At 32.7% G+C, this 14,705-nt stretch overlaps 1 protein-coding gene across 1 annotated transcript; it reads right to left on the bottom strand.

The window, feature by feature from the left end:
* Positions 1 to 494: 494 nt before the first annotated feature.
* LOC110995226 (solute carrier family 22 member 1) lies at positions 495 to 13,299 on the bottom strand. The gene is made up of 7 exons (XM_022262290.2): positions 12,964 to 13,299; positions 6,347 to 6,455; positions 5,235 to 5,335; positions 4,520 to 4,671; positions 3,484 to 4,092; positions 2,786 to 2,967; positions 495 to 1,803 (listed from the first exon to the last, which is right to left on the bottom strand). Exons 1-7 carry the CDS (start codon positions 13,131 to 13,133, stop codon positions 1,642 to 1,644), a joined length of 1,485 nt encoding a protein of 494 aa, XP_022117982.2. The 5' UTR covers positions 13,134 to 13,299; the 3' UTR covers positions 495 to 1,641.
* Positions 13,300 to 14,705: the final 1,406 nt, after the last annotated feature.

The raw sequence follows: 14,705 nt of genomic DNA, 5'->3' as shown, positions 1-14,705 counted from the left end.
TATAATATGAACGTCTTGCTATTGTACTAATTTCAAGGATCCTTCTGAGCAATAAGATTTCGTAGTCACCGTGACCACGCACGCTGTAAAGCACGCGAAACGTCGGTTTAAATTTAAAATTATGTACAAATAATTATAAGTTTAAATATAATAATACATATCTATAATCCGTTAAAAAAGTGTTTTTCTTTAAAGACTTCGTTCGATTAAACGCAACTATCGTTAAGCGTGAAGGCCCTCAGCGCAACGGCTGTGCACGCTGCAGGGTGCTGTAACGTCTCGCAATTACATATCCGCAATCGACTGGGAATTCCCGATTAGAAACAAACATGGAAATTGGCCCCCAGTTTGTCCATTCATAACTCTTGCTGACGACGTTCCAGTTATTCAATTAATTTCGCATTCTCTGGAGAGGTATTAGGTATTTAAAACAATATATTCACAAATGTTCGATGAAATAATTATTTATATTTGAAATAATTGTGGACTCGTTAAAAGACAAGACATTATTTTTATTTATTATTAATTTCATTTGAAAACCATTAAAACTATTGCTCATTCATCAATGTGCACTATTGCATTAATTAATATATAATAATTGAACAGCGTTTAATTTCTAAATTAATTAATTCGTTTATAGTACAATAAATATGTTACATTCCAATGTCCAATAAGAGACAAAATACAAACATTTTGTATCATTTGAACTAATAGTCACAGTTAAAAATTTACTCGGGCGTCTGCGAGCGTACTACTCAACTAAAATAACGAAGCCTCTTAAATACAAAATAACTCCATGACTGTAACATCAGCCTTAAAAGGGATATAATTTGGGTTTTATTCTTTGATGACATCATTAGACTTACCAACCTAACATTGTACACGATAATAAATATCTAACAAACAGAAAAAGTCAAGGTACATTACAATAGAACTAACTAAAACATATTTTATGATCACTGCATAAATTTAAGATGATCACAAAAATCGTGCCGCTACAGAGGTGCATGGCGATTGAAGACAGTAGAAGTACTTAACTAGAAGTAGGTAAGCTTGGTGATTGATAATTATTTGGCAGCTACCTATTTTCATGATTTATGCTAGCGATGATGGAGGAATACTTTTTTTAAAAACCTTATCATGAGGATATTGATTAGCAGATCAATCGTGACCTGTATAATTCTTGCATCTCCTCTTCTTTTGTATTATATCGCTATTAGCTATCCATGAATCTTTAAGATTAGCTTTTTAGTTTTTAGTTAGTTATTAATATTCTATGTTTTTTTTTGTTTTTCTCTAGATCTCATTTGTATTTATTTTATCTTTTCTTACTAGGGTTGCCTGGAAAAGATCGCTTGTTAGCGATAAGGCCACCCGTTGCATCCCTTCTATTTTTTATGTATTGTGTTATTTGTGTTTCTTTGCAACGAAGTGTGAATAAATAAATAAATACTTGGATTTCGTAATTCAATGGAAGCAGATTCCAAAGCTCGCTAGTTCACAAAAGAAACTGTCTAGTGCTATTAATTGAAAGGGTAATCGAAACTATACACGTATTTAAAATAGTACTACAATTTAAATTAAATATATTAAGATTTCAATGTCTCTAATACTTATTTTCCCGAAACATCGTCATGAAGGTCATGCCCTCACAGCCTTGTCTTTCATGCCTATTGCTTCTGCTTCCTTAACATTATCGGGAAGGGAGTCATCTGATATATCAGGGACCAAAAGTGTTACAAATGCAGCAAAAAGAGCGGCTGACCCAAATACGAATGCTGGCAGACCACTCCAGTAGACCAGCTGAAAGTAAAAACTATTATTACAAAATCGTAGCTAAAACCTGTTCCATTGTCTGAGTCACAAGCTATTTTTATTGATACGTGTGTTATAGGAACACAGGTATCTTTGACTTAAGAGCCCCCAAATATTAAAAAGAAATTAGGTGTGTAAATAAACAGAATATTATTTTAATAATGTTTTTGTGAGATGTAGCAAAACCGAAGAGAATGTGATTATGTGTGATATTGAATGATATAAATAACAATGAAGTGTATATAATTAACAATATTGTTTCAACAAAGGAACACAATATGTCATTTTTGTTAAAATCCAGCGGCATTATGCAAACTTTAGACGAGTGGCGTGAATAAGACAATTCAAACGAAACTAATCATATTATGAAATAGTAAATATATCAACTTTATATACATATGTCACCTTTCGCTGTCTAAACCCGAGTTATGTAATTTTTTTATATATCTACCTGTTTCGTATTAGAACTATTAGTAAAAACGGTGTGGTGGATTTTGATTAAAAAATTACTGTATAATGCGTTTTACCTAAAATCTGACAAAAAAAAACATCTTATTTATATCAACCAGGCTCCAGAAGATAAATCACTCCATACATGCAAACAGTATTAGTTTAAATAACAACCAAGTCGCTAGTGAAATTAGAGTATTATCACTGAATAAATTCAAAACTCTCGGTATCCGTAAATTAATCAATAAAGCTATTTTTAAATATGACAAAAATTCAAATGATCCTAATCCTTGGTATTGATTTGCTCCAGTTCAAACATTTTATATGACCCAAAACTAAGCGAATAAAAAGAGTGGCGCAGAGTTTCTTGCCAGTTCTTCTTGTCCGCTCTGCGCTTTTAACTTGCGAACGGGTAGTAAATGTAAATTTAGAATCAATTTAACATCTTTTCTAATGATGTCCATAATGTTACTTATGTATCTATATAAATAAAGTTATGTCTTGTTTGAGTTTATCTTACCAACAATGGAGTCTGTTGCGCTAGTATAGATCCAACTCTTCCTAGAGATGAGCACAGAGCATGCATGGAGTTTCTAGTGTATGTAGGAAATAGTTCCGAAGTATACAAATATGTTATGGCAAAGTAGAAGGATGACATCAGTTTGCCAATCATGTAGAACGTTATGGACAGCCACGGTATATCTGAAAATAAAAATATCTCAAAAACGTGACACGTAATCACTGAATTGGGGCAGAAAGCAACAGCTATTTCGCATTGACATTTTTTTGGACAGTGTTGGCCTAGTGGCTTCAGCGTGCGACTCTCATACCGGAGGTCGTAGGTTCGATCCCGGGCTGTGCACCAATGGACTCTTTTTCTATGTGCGCATTTAACATTTACTCGAAGGATGAAGGATAACATCGTGAGGAAACCGACGTTTTAAACCCAAAAAGTCGACGACGTTCAGGCACTGGAGGCTGATCACGTACTTGCCTATTAGATTTAAAAAATGATCATGAAAGAGATTCAGAAATCTGAGGCCAAGACCTAAAGAGATTCCAGCCCCACTGATTTTTTTTATATATTTTTATCTTAATTAATCGAATACAAAAGCTTGTTGACTTGACTTCTAAAGAAACCAACAAAATCACCCTAAACATAAAAAACATAATAGATCCAAATTTTATTTAATACTTTAAAAAAAATATAGTTCTTACCTTGCGGTACAAAAGGCTGGGCCAGACACATAATAGCTCCAAGAGTAAAGCAAATTATCAACGGCTTCTTTCGTTTAAATCGCAGCAAAATGTTTGTAACGATCAACAAGCCCGGAACGTCAACCAATTGTGTCAGACCAAAGTTCACATACTTATTTCCCTGTAACGATACAGAGTTCAAAACCATTCCGTAGTTCACGAAGGTAGATGTCATCCACCAAATAACGCATACAAAGAATCTTGTTCTCAATTTCCTGGATTTTAATGTGCTCACTAAAATCTTTTTCAAACTAGTACTTTCTTCTTTCTCATAGCTTAAATTGTCAAGCATGTTTTGGTCAAGTTTTATTTTGTTTTTTGCTGCGATTTTTTCTACAATTGCAATTGCTTCTTCCTTTCGTCCTTTTGATAGATGCCATCTAGGACTCTCGTCGAGGAAGAAGATGTAGAGAATGAACAGAAGAGCAGGCGTGTAAAGGGCCCGTAGGAGCCAACGCCAATCTTGAATGAGCCAGGCAAAGACCGCAAGGAGCACGCCGCCGACTGTATAACCATAACTGGCCAGCATGTTGAAGACTAGACGCTTGTTAGAAGGGACGATTTCTAGCGCTGTAAGAAAATGTCGTATTTCGTGAACGTATAAATAAGTAAAATTAAACGATTATATATGTATTCATTCAGTCCTGTTAATTATATGAAGCATTATTCGTTCAAAATATATGATTTAAAATTTTACTTCATTTAGTTTATTTTCCTAGCCATTTAAACACTAACACTAAACATCGGCTTTTAACTAGCGATCTAAAAGATAACACAGTTTCATTCTGAAAGTAATATTTGTTAATGTTTTTTATAGTTCTGTCACATGGTCACTCTATCGTACGAATGGCATCAGCTAGCCAGATTATTAAATGTTACAAATGCTACGGCATAATATATTACAAGCCGCTTGTTAAAGGGCGCTGTTTAGTCAAAGGCAATTGAACGGCTTATTAAACTAGTTGGCTGCGAAATGGACAGTATTAAAAAAACTTACTTAATACGAACATGGGCGAGCAGATATCCCCTATGAGAGCTTCCATAAACTCCATTGCAATGAAGAACCAGTACCATTTAGAGAAACTCCTCAATACGCCGAATACTCCACCTAATACTCCCGTCAATATTGAAATATTTTTTCGACCGAACCTGTAATGTATAATAGCAAAACTTTTGTGAAGTACCACAACACCAAGTTAATATTATGTCGACGAAGAAAAACGTATATAATTGTTATTCAATATAAGATAACTGTAAATATTTATTCTCAAAGTAAGATAATGTGAGCAAGATATTATATTATATTTTTTTTTGAACCAGTGGTGCTACAATCTTTGTGTGTGAAAAAAGTGTGAGCCTCAGATTTATAATATGTATGTTTCCTTATAATTTGTGTTTTGTAATAGGCGAGTAGGTATTCAGGCTCCTACGCCCGACACGCTGGCAACTATTGGTAAGCCACACTGTTTCCTCACGATGTCTTCCTTCACCGTAGGGGTGTGTTAAGCACACATAGACAGAAAAGTCAATTGTACAGTCTAGTGACAAAACACTGCTATTGTTATTCATATACCTTTATATATGACGGTGTTTGGAGGTTTACAATAAGTATAAATGACTTGTGGCTTAGAGATTGAATTTTATTTTTATTCAAAAGAATTACATAAAATAATCATCTAACAAGATAAAGATGAAAACTTCAAACAACTTACTTATCAGAAAGAGGTCCAACGATGAGTAGACCAATCATATAACCTACGTTATGTGCTGTCCCCACCATAGTTCGTTTCCAATTCTCACAGGCGAGGTCAAACTATAAGAAAAGCAACGAATACCATATATGAAAATACAACAAACACAGCTTTATATAAAAGTAAAATAAATGGCCTAAATAGATCCAAAATAAATGACAAATCTGTGTATTTTCTTATTTTGAGGTGTTAATACAGTTTTCTAAAGCTCTAACGAACACAATCTTTATAGTTTTAGTTTTTCTACTTCAACTTTAATACAACTTTTTTGCAAATCCAGAAATATTTTATTGCTTGCCATTGCGAAAGCTAAATAAAGTTTTACACATTAGGCCTCCTCTATAGCGCCTATATTGCGATATTGCTGTTAAATTTACTTTCTGATATTTTTTGATCAAATTTGTCTTCGATCAAAATCAAAGCCTGGTTATGCAACTTCTCATACACCTCAAAATCGGGATTTCTTTTACTGACAGGAATTCAATGTAAAATTATGCGTAGTTTTGTCAAGAGATGGCACCACATGCTGTTTCCATTCGTGAAATTAATTAAATTATTTATTGCTATTCGATAACGTATCCGATAATTTATTACTTATTCTGCTATTCGGAGCGGAGAAGAATCCACTAAAAAAGAGATTTACAGGTTGTGTAACTAACACGACTTTGTTTTATATGTTTAGATTTTCTATCACCGCACGCCTTTTCTGGAAGAGATTGAAGGCACTTGCTACGGTCATGACATACCTCTCTCGCATCATCAACTTTCATTACCATGCATGCCTTTCCTTTATGGGTACTTACCTACCCTTCTCTAGTACCACGGCTAGGTAGGCACTAGGCTTTGGTTCAGATGTGTCGGACAAGGTGTACCCAATCCAACTTTCTCATCCACGGTTGCCTTGTCCTCCACACATGTCAAACATCTAAGCATTCCCTTTCGTATTCTTGTCATTAACCTATTTTAACCAATACTGCTCATTTTTATTACTTATCCTGTCACGCAACATTTTAATTGTATAATAGATAAGTAATATCACAACTAATAAAGATATGAATATTATGATAACTCACTTGAGCCACAAAACTGTCAGGGTCCTGATAAACCCAGTGGCTGCAACTTTGTGACACATTCTTGCCACACATCTCCGGCGTTTCGCTGAAATTCTGCGAGTCTGCACATCTAGAACAAATTAAATATTTTTGGTTTCGTCTCTAGAGAAAAGATGGTTTATGTTATCACGTAATTGGCAGAATTTTTATAAGACCCTGAATTACTTATGTATCGGGGAGCGACGTTTATTTTTTTTATTTATTCAATTATAAGTAATCTTTCAGCTTATATACATACTATAAAACAAACCACTAAGACAATACAAAAAGCCAAAACAGGCGTAATGTTGCTCGCTATTTTAACCTTAGTTGAATTGAAAAAAATATATATTGTAATTAGAAATAAATACTTCTAATCATTGTATCTCCTAATTCATATGATTCTCTCTTTAAAGACCATTTCAATATTATCAATTTAGTTGCTTTCATATCATATCCACACTGGATATAAAATCCAGTAACGCAACAACGCTTTGTGTTGGCTTCAGATTTGCATTTGCTTCTTTTCTGACATAACAAAATGAACAGCCTAGAGTAAAGTAACACATACACTGCCAAAAGCAAGCTCCTGTCTGTTGGGACGGTTATGCTACTTCTTGTTCCACTCTTCATATTTCATTAAGTAAGCGATCAAACTACGTCATACATATCGGTTACCTCGCGTTCCTTTACCGTAAGCGTTTTAGCTTCGATAGTTTGTAAACAATTTAAGTTTTACAACATGTAGTACATATATACTACATATTGTAAAACTTAAATTGTTGACATATTTTTTTTTATTGATAAAAAAGTTTGCCAACGCTTGGCACACTACACTACACTACACTGATACATCGCTAAAAAAAGAAAATCACTAAATACAATTTTAAATGTGACAAACACTTACAGGCAAACATGATATACACGAAGAGATCCAACATTAAACAAAACAAAATAACTATTTGACAAATCAAAAAAAACACTAGTAAAAAAATAAACTTAAGAAACTAAACAAAAATTAAAAAAAAATCGATTTCAATGTGTGAGGTGAGCATATGAATAATGAAGTTTAGCATAATAATATTAAGTGGGTATTAGTAACTAAAAAGGCAGTCTCAATATCTATTGCAATTTTTTTTTAAATACTGGTATATTTTAGTATTTAGATTTTTTAAATCGCAATCCCAGGACTGAAATTGTCAAATCAATACACAATAAACAGACTGAACGATGATTTCAAGATTTGCCATCATAATCGTTGTGTTTGAAGAAATATTGCTCATTGTGCACAGTACGTATAAAAAATCACGTCACTCACTAATTAATTGCTAAATAACAATTTAAGAAATTGTTTTCACTTTTTCCTGTTTTGCAATTTACGGAGCGCAAAGTACCAGTCCACAAAGCCCGCGATCCTATACCGATATTTATCCAGTTATAAGGTTACACTAGCAATACTTAATCAATGCAATAAGAATCTTATTTCCAAGGAATTAAATAAAAATATTTATAAATGTACAAACAATTAATTAATAGAGTTATATAATCATATTCGTAAGTCAATCGATTACATCAATTATTATTGGAACAGCGATGTTTTAGAGATTTCATATTTCATATATTGCATGAAAAGCCGTGTTGTTGTTGTCACGTAGTGCGACTTTCATTCTGGTCGATCGTAGGTTCGATCCTCTAGACAGTTCATTGCCTGTGCACCAATGAACATTCTGTCTATGTGCGCTTCAATACATTCTAGTGCGGTGAAGGAAAACTGGTAACCAACATGCGATTGTCACAAAAAGTCGACGGCGTCTGTTAAACACCGAAGGCTGCCTACCTTACTGAGAAATCTGAGGTCGAAAATCGACCTTTCTTGTCAGTTTTTTTATATCGATATGATTATGTATATTATAATTGTAGAGAAAAAATTGTCTCTTGACACAGATAACAGAAAACTGCTTAGTAATGAACACTAAACGGTTCAAATTCCTAATAGCGAAAAGGTCACATTGAACTCATCCTGCGGTTATCTTCGCTAGTTTAAAAGCAATTATGCAATTATTCATTAAACACAGTTTACATAAACAGAATGAAAATCCTATCCATGACCTTGACTTGTACGCGTGTAATCTATTGAAAGATAAATGTTCCTATAACAGTGTAATGCATAAGGAAACAAAATTGTATTATAGATATGTTATAAAGTCATTTGTTTTAATAATACATATCTTTATTAATATGTTAGTTTAGAAAATTGTTAATACTGTATATTTGATTGTTATGATTAGTAATAAAAATATATATCAGTCATTGTTTTATTAATAAAACTTCATTTTAGATTATATTATATATAATGTTATTCAAAATGTTTGTTCTATTTTACAAATAATTTATTCACGTCATTGTTTGAACATAGGGACATCCAACAAAATAAATATAACTATATTCAAATAGGACTATATGTATAGTATGTATCCAGTATTCTAAAAGTTGTTCTATACAAAAAAAATGCTTTTACTTTTACGAAAAATGCAATTATATAAAAATAAACAACTGTATAAACTGATTTAATAGTACTTATAGTCAATAAGATCCTGGTGAAGTTTCTCAAAAAGATCCTGATTGGAATATAAAAGTAGTTGTCATCAGAGAACACATCTCCCTCGATTATTTCGTAATTTACATTGTTGTCTGTTGAATAATCACTAGTATATATTCAAACAAAATATTGCTTACACACTTTCTCATTTATTTAATAAATACTAATTACTAATTAATATTTTTCTAAGTCTAATTTTTTTTTTCTATTTTAGCCTTCAATTATTTTCTGATCATCTGACACAAAGATTAATCTGATATAAGTGATATCAGATTAATCTTGGTGTTAGTAAATATTTTTAACTTAGTATGTATCAGGAACACTCTCCAGTAAAGGCCTCCTCCAAAGTCGAATAATTACATGCTTTTATTTTTATTTGTGTCTATAATATTACATATAATATACATAAATAAACCGAGAGATCGACGCCGATAAATAAAAACGTCTATGAGTTTCGACCTCGTTTTTAAGTTAAAGATCATTATTCCAGCCAGTAACTATTCAACCTTCTGTGTTGGACGAATATGTTGTCGATGGATTTGGCATACCGAATTCCTTACAATATTTTCCTTCACTCTCGGTGTACATTTGAATAAGTTACATGTGTATAAATTAACACCGCAATTCCAAATGGCCACTCAACTTATACTATGACACTTTGATATCAATCAGGTGGTTGGAGTTAAGATAAACTAAACAACTTTCACTTTGGATCACTTAGACTACGACACTAAGATATGTGAAATTTATCCTTGAATATTTGTGTCCTATGTTATGTATATATTTATGATACTTGTTCATTTATTTATAAGTTCTCATACGCACATACAGTAGAACTCCAATTATCCGAATTAATGGGGGCCGGGACCCATTCGGATAATCAAATATTCGGATAATCGGACTTTTTTTTAAAAATTGCCATTGGAGAGAATAAAAGCTACGTTTTGATATTGCACTATTTTTTTATTGAATTAAATGAAAGAAACATGAAATTTTCACATGTTTAAAATATAAATAAAATGTACTTATGTACAAGTTTAGAAATAAAAATCATTGTTTTTTAAACATCTCCGTCAATGTAAGCTGTTTTGCGGTCTTTTTGTGATCCGGATAATCGGCGATTTGGATAGTCGGAGTTCGGATAATTGGAGTTCTACTGTATATAGAACATACTAATTACAAACGAGGATTGAAAAAACACAGACAAAACGGAAAAATGTAATATAAACGTAAACCTCATTAAAACCGTAATAAACAATATTACGATAAGTAGTATTCTAAGATATATCTTTATTTTCACTTATTTAATATTATGTAAGTTAATAATTAAAATTAATGAGCCAGATAGCGTATTCACAGGAGCAATAAAAGTACGCAATCCGTACGATATTATATATGTATAAACGCATAGTAAAAAAAAATACTTGACTTTAACAAAAAAACAAGTTGTCTGACGTACAAATATATAGAAATATATATATTCATAAATAATTAAAAGTCACTGAACTCGGCTAAGATCTATAAGTGCGTAGTGCGTTTAGAATCTCACTTTATTTTGTTTTATATAGTGTGTCAAAGGGGCTTTTTTTTTTTGTAAGGAATCTTGCTGTTGGCCTTAAGGGCCTTTACAGCTCAGCTCGGGCTGTTTTGGCGAGCTTAGCTCGGCCTGAATGGGCAGTTTTCCCGCGACTCACGCAAAGGCTTCTCCTGTGGGACTCGAATCTCGATCCTCGGCTTGGGCCGTCGCGGTTTGGTTAATGTTAAGTGATAGACACTCACATTGCCAGACGGCTCGCAAGTGCCGGCCTTTTAAGAATTGGATGCACGGTTAATGTTAAGATAGTTAATAAAGCGAGAGAGGCCAGGATCGAAGCAAAAAGAGATCCCTGTTCACTGTCTACACCATCGGAAAAAGGCGTAAATATACAAATAAATAATTCAGTGAAAAATCACATTCTTTCTATTGTTATCTTGACTTAGTCGCACCAAAAATCCTAAATAAAAAAATAAATTAATAAAAAACTCAATTAGATTTTTAATATTATGAATCATAGTGCACTAATTATTAATGAATCTTATGAATTGATACTATGTTGAAGTTGCTGAATTTGTACCACAAATTAATAATACACAAATTGCTGTGTTAAATATATAGCAAATGATACAAAATAATATTTCTTAGATACATTGAATAATTAGATAATGTTAACTATTTGTACATAAATTAGGTAATAAAACTTGAGTTACTAAAGTATTTTGTTAAACCTATTAAAATTGTATCACATCTTAGGAAAAATATTTAAATAAAATAAATCAGTGGCGCTACAACCTCTTTAGGTCTTGGCCTCAGATTTCTGAATCTGTTCCATAGGCAAGGTAAGTAGGTGATCAGCCTGCTGCCACACGTCGCCGACTTTCTGGATGTAAGACATGTCGCTTTCCTCGCGATATTTACGAAAGTGCTCGATCCTGTTTTTTAATACTACGTTTTGGTAAAACCTACTTCTAATAAGTTTGCGACTTGAAATGATAACTTAGGTATCCTCGATACGTGAGGTTATCTCTTTAGGAAGCATCAATGCCAGACAGTCATGGAAATTGAATATCGCTTCAAAGCCACAGTCGAGTAAAACATTACTGCCACACCTTGGTCTTTTCATACTACGTCCACTTTAAAAAAACAATTGAAGATGTTTTTCAAAGTCAAAAAATAAAGCATGTGTTTCATCGTTGTTGCATGTTAGTTCTGGATGATTTTCTATGGAGGATACCAAAACTCAAGGCTGATTCCCTACTCCCGATCAAGTAATGCAAGAGGCTTGCCGAAGATAGGGCAGAGTGGAGGAGATTGTGCGACGCTACTCACACGATCTTCAGAGATGAAGAGCGTGACAGAAGAAGGTGTGTTTATTGTAATGTTTACTCCACGTTTAATAAAAGCAATCCTGTCAAATTTAGATAAAACTTCACGTAAAAATTTATTAGATAAATCTTATAGTCGCCAATATCTATAAATACTTAAAGTACTAATTATAGTCCAATTTAGGAAGGTATAAAGAAATTGTATCATGTCATATGGAACATGGTGTAATGGTTGCAGCTCCTTACAAACGTTGTGTAAAAGAAAAAACTTGGCGATTAAAGAAAGTGGTGGAGAGTTTATTGCCAGTTCTTCTTTTCCGCTCTACGCCCTTGATTTGAGAACTGGTACTAAATGTAAAATTAGAAGCATTTAATGTATATTTCTTTTTTGACGTTCATAAGCGTACATTATGTTACCTACATGAATAAATGATTTTTGAATTTGAATTTGAATATATATTCGGTATAGATCGGTTATTATGCTACTCTCAAAGCCATCTGTTCACATTCCAGCAATGAACAAAATGTGTGTAAAGTTTAAATTGTATTTAATTACCCCAACCTATAAAATAATAAATCGTGTCTCACACTTAGTTAATTATTCTCCATTCAAATTAGTAAACATGCTTACTAATTAAAATTAACATTATTTTGTATCTTGTATGATGCCCGATTACTATAACTCACTGTTTAAATCAGAACGTAAAATAAATAGTGGTAACGATTATAATACTGTTTTCTTTATATAAATAAATAAATCAATGGCGCTACAACCTCTTTAGGTCTTGGCCTCAGATTTTTGAACCTGTTTCATGATCATTTTTAAATCTAATGGGCAAGTAGGTGGTCAGCCTCCAGTGCCTGACTTTTTGGGTCTAAGACATGTCGGTTTCCTCACGATGTTTTCCTTCACCATTCGAGCAAATGTTGAATGCGCACATAGAAAGAAAGTCCATTGGTGCACAGTCGGGGATCGAACCTACGACCTCAAGTATGAGAGTCGCACGCTGAAGCCACTAGGCCAACACTGCTCGTTTTCTTTATATTATATCGTTTATATTTTCTACGCATTTTTTAGTTACATTAAATATTATTTGCTGGTAAATTGTGTTATATCCTGAAGATATGCGATACATACCTGTATGATACTGCTTCCGTGACAAAAATAAATTGATTACAATAAATCGAATTGGTCAAAAGTGCTATAAAAATAAGTGCGATCTTCTCTAGATGATATCGTTGGTAGATGCTGAACTTCTCCAATACAGTGTCAAGCTCCACTGGTTTCTCACTCACTGATACACTCATAGTAAAAACTTTTAATGGTTAAATTACGTTTTCACGTTGATTTCTGCCTCACAAGTACCATAATTGTTTCCACAACACGAAATTCAATTCAAAATATTGTTGCAATGTTATTAAATTTTTACGAACGTTGTGAAGGTTTGAAAGTGAAATACATACTGAATGGCATTGAATTGGCATACTAAGTAGCATACAATAGATCGTGCGCGGGCGCTTGCGAGACTCAACTCGGTTGACTCGGTTAATTTTATATTAATTGATTTTAGATTTGATTCTACTAATGAATTTATAATGCGACTGCAATTTAAATATATATGAGGAGGTTTTATTGAAGAGCAGACAACAGCTGTGGAAAAATTATAAGAACCAGTAGAGGCTTAAATGTTTTAACTCCACTAATATTATACAGAGGAAAGATTTTGAATTGTAACGAATAAACTTAAGCACGTCTTGATTTGACACTTACGCCATCGAATTATTATACGTAGAATCATAATTAATTTTTAAGCTGTTGTTTTTAGGTAGGATACCTATGAGTTTTTAAACAAACGAGTCAAATATCTTTCCTCCAACTTCGATTTTATTCCCTTTGGAGTAGATAATCTTGGGATGTGTGGTTCTATTGAATCGGCGCTAATTAAAGATTTAATTTGGCGCCTGCTAGAAAGTACCGGTGACGCCAGAGTTGGTGCTATCCAGCTCAACGAATAAGTATCGCAATACAGCGAGGACATGCAGCCAGAGTGTATCGCAAGAAATTAAATGATAAGAATGCTAAATTATCAGTAACATAGTATTTATTACCATTTAATTTTAAAAATGTATTATTTATATGTAGATTAAGAATATTGTAAATGCTGTTTGTAGTATAAAAACATTAAAGGTTTATTTATCGAGTTAAAAACACAATAAATTAGTGTTCAATAAATGATGATGCTTATAAACAACCCAAGAGGATACTACGTCTCAGTGGCATGATGGATTAAAGGGATCTTCCATAGGATATTCCACTTAAGGTACAGTTTCAGATTTCAGATATTTCTTTTAAACTGGGTAAATATTTACTGGAATTAAAAACAATTTATGGTTCTGAATGCCGTCTAAATATACTATAAACTTAGTATATCCTCCCGTATGTCATACCCAATACGTTTTTTTGGTTGGGGTAATATTTACTTAGAGTCCGCTTCACAATGTATGGATAAATTACCAAATAGCTATGCAACACATAAATTATTCGGAAGATAATCTAACAATAAAATCTTTTAAACAAGATAATAGACTTACATACATCAAAAGACAACTAAACTAAGCAAGGTTTTATGATGGTTTATTTTCAATAGTTTAAGTAACCCGTGATTATTTTTATCATTATTAATTCAACGCAAGTATTTGTAATTACATAATTAAATGTAATTCAATTAATGTAATGCATTTGTTAACGTTTTTCTACCTTTAATTTGTGTTAAATCATTCATCATTAAATAACGCTAAGTGTGTTTTCCTAACAGGCAACCCTAAATTGACAAGAATAGACAATAAGTGAATAAAAATATGTATGTGTACATGTTATTC

This window comes from Pieris rapae, chromosome 18, assembly GCF_905147795.1.
Source record: "Pieris rapae chromosome 18, ilPieRapa1.1, whole genome shotgun sequence".
Classification (NCBI taxonomy): Eukaryota; Metazoa; Arthropoda; class Insecta; order Lepidoptera; family Pieridae; genus Pieris; species Pieris rapae.
The sequence above is the reverse complement of the archived record's forward strand: the minus strand, read 5'-3'. Positions and strand labels throughout refer to the sequence as shown.

Bases quoted from the DNA above. Each gene is read 5' to 3' on its own strand.
- LOC110995226 (XM_022262290.2), bottom strand. From the start codon at position 13,133: ATGAGTGTATCAGTGAGTGAGAAACCAGTGGAGCTTGACACTGTATTG. The intron at 6,456-12,963 runs GTATGTATCGCA...AATTTGTTCTAG, and splicing joins ACGGAAGCAGTATCATACAG to ATGTGCAGACTCGCAGAATT. The intron at 4,672-5,234 runs GTAAGTTGTTTG...TATACATTACAG, and splicing joins GTTGGACCTCTTTCTGATAA to GTTCGGTCGAAAAAATATTT.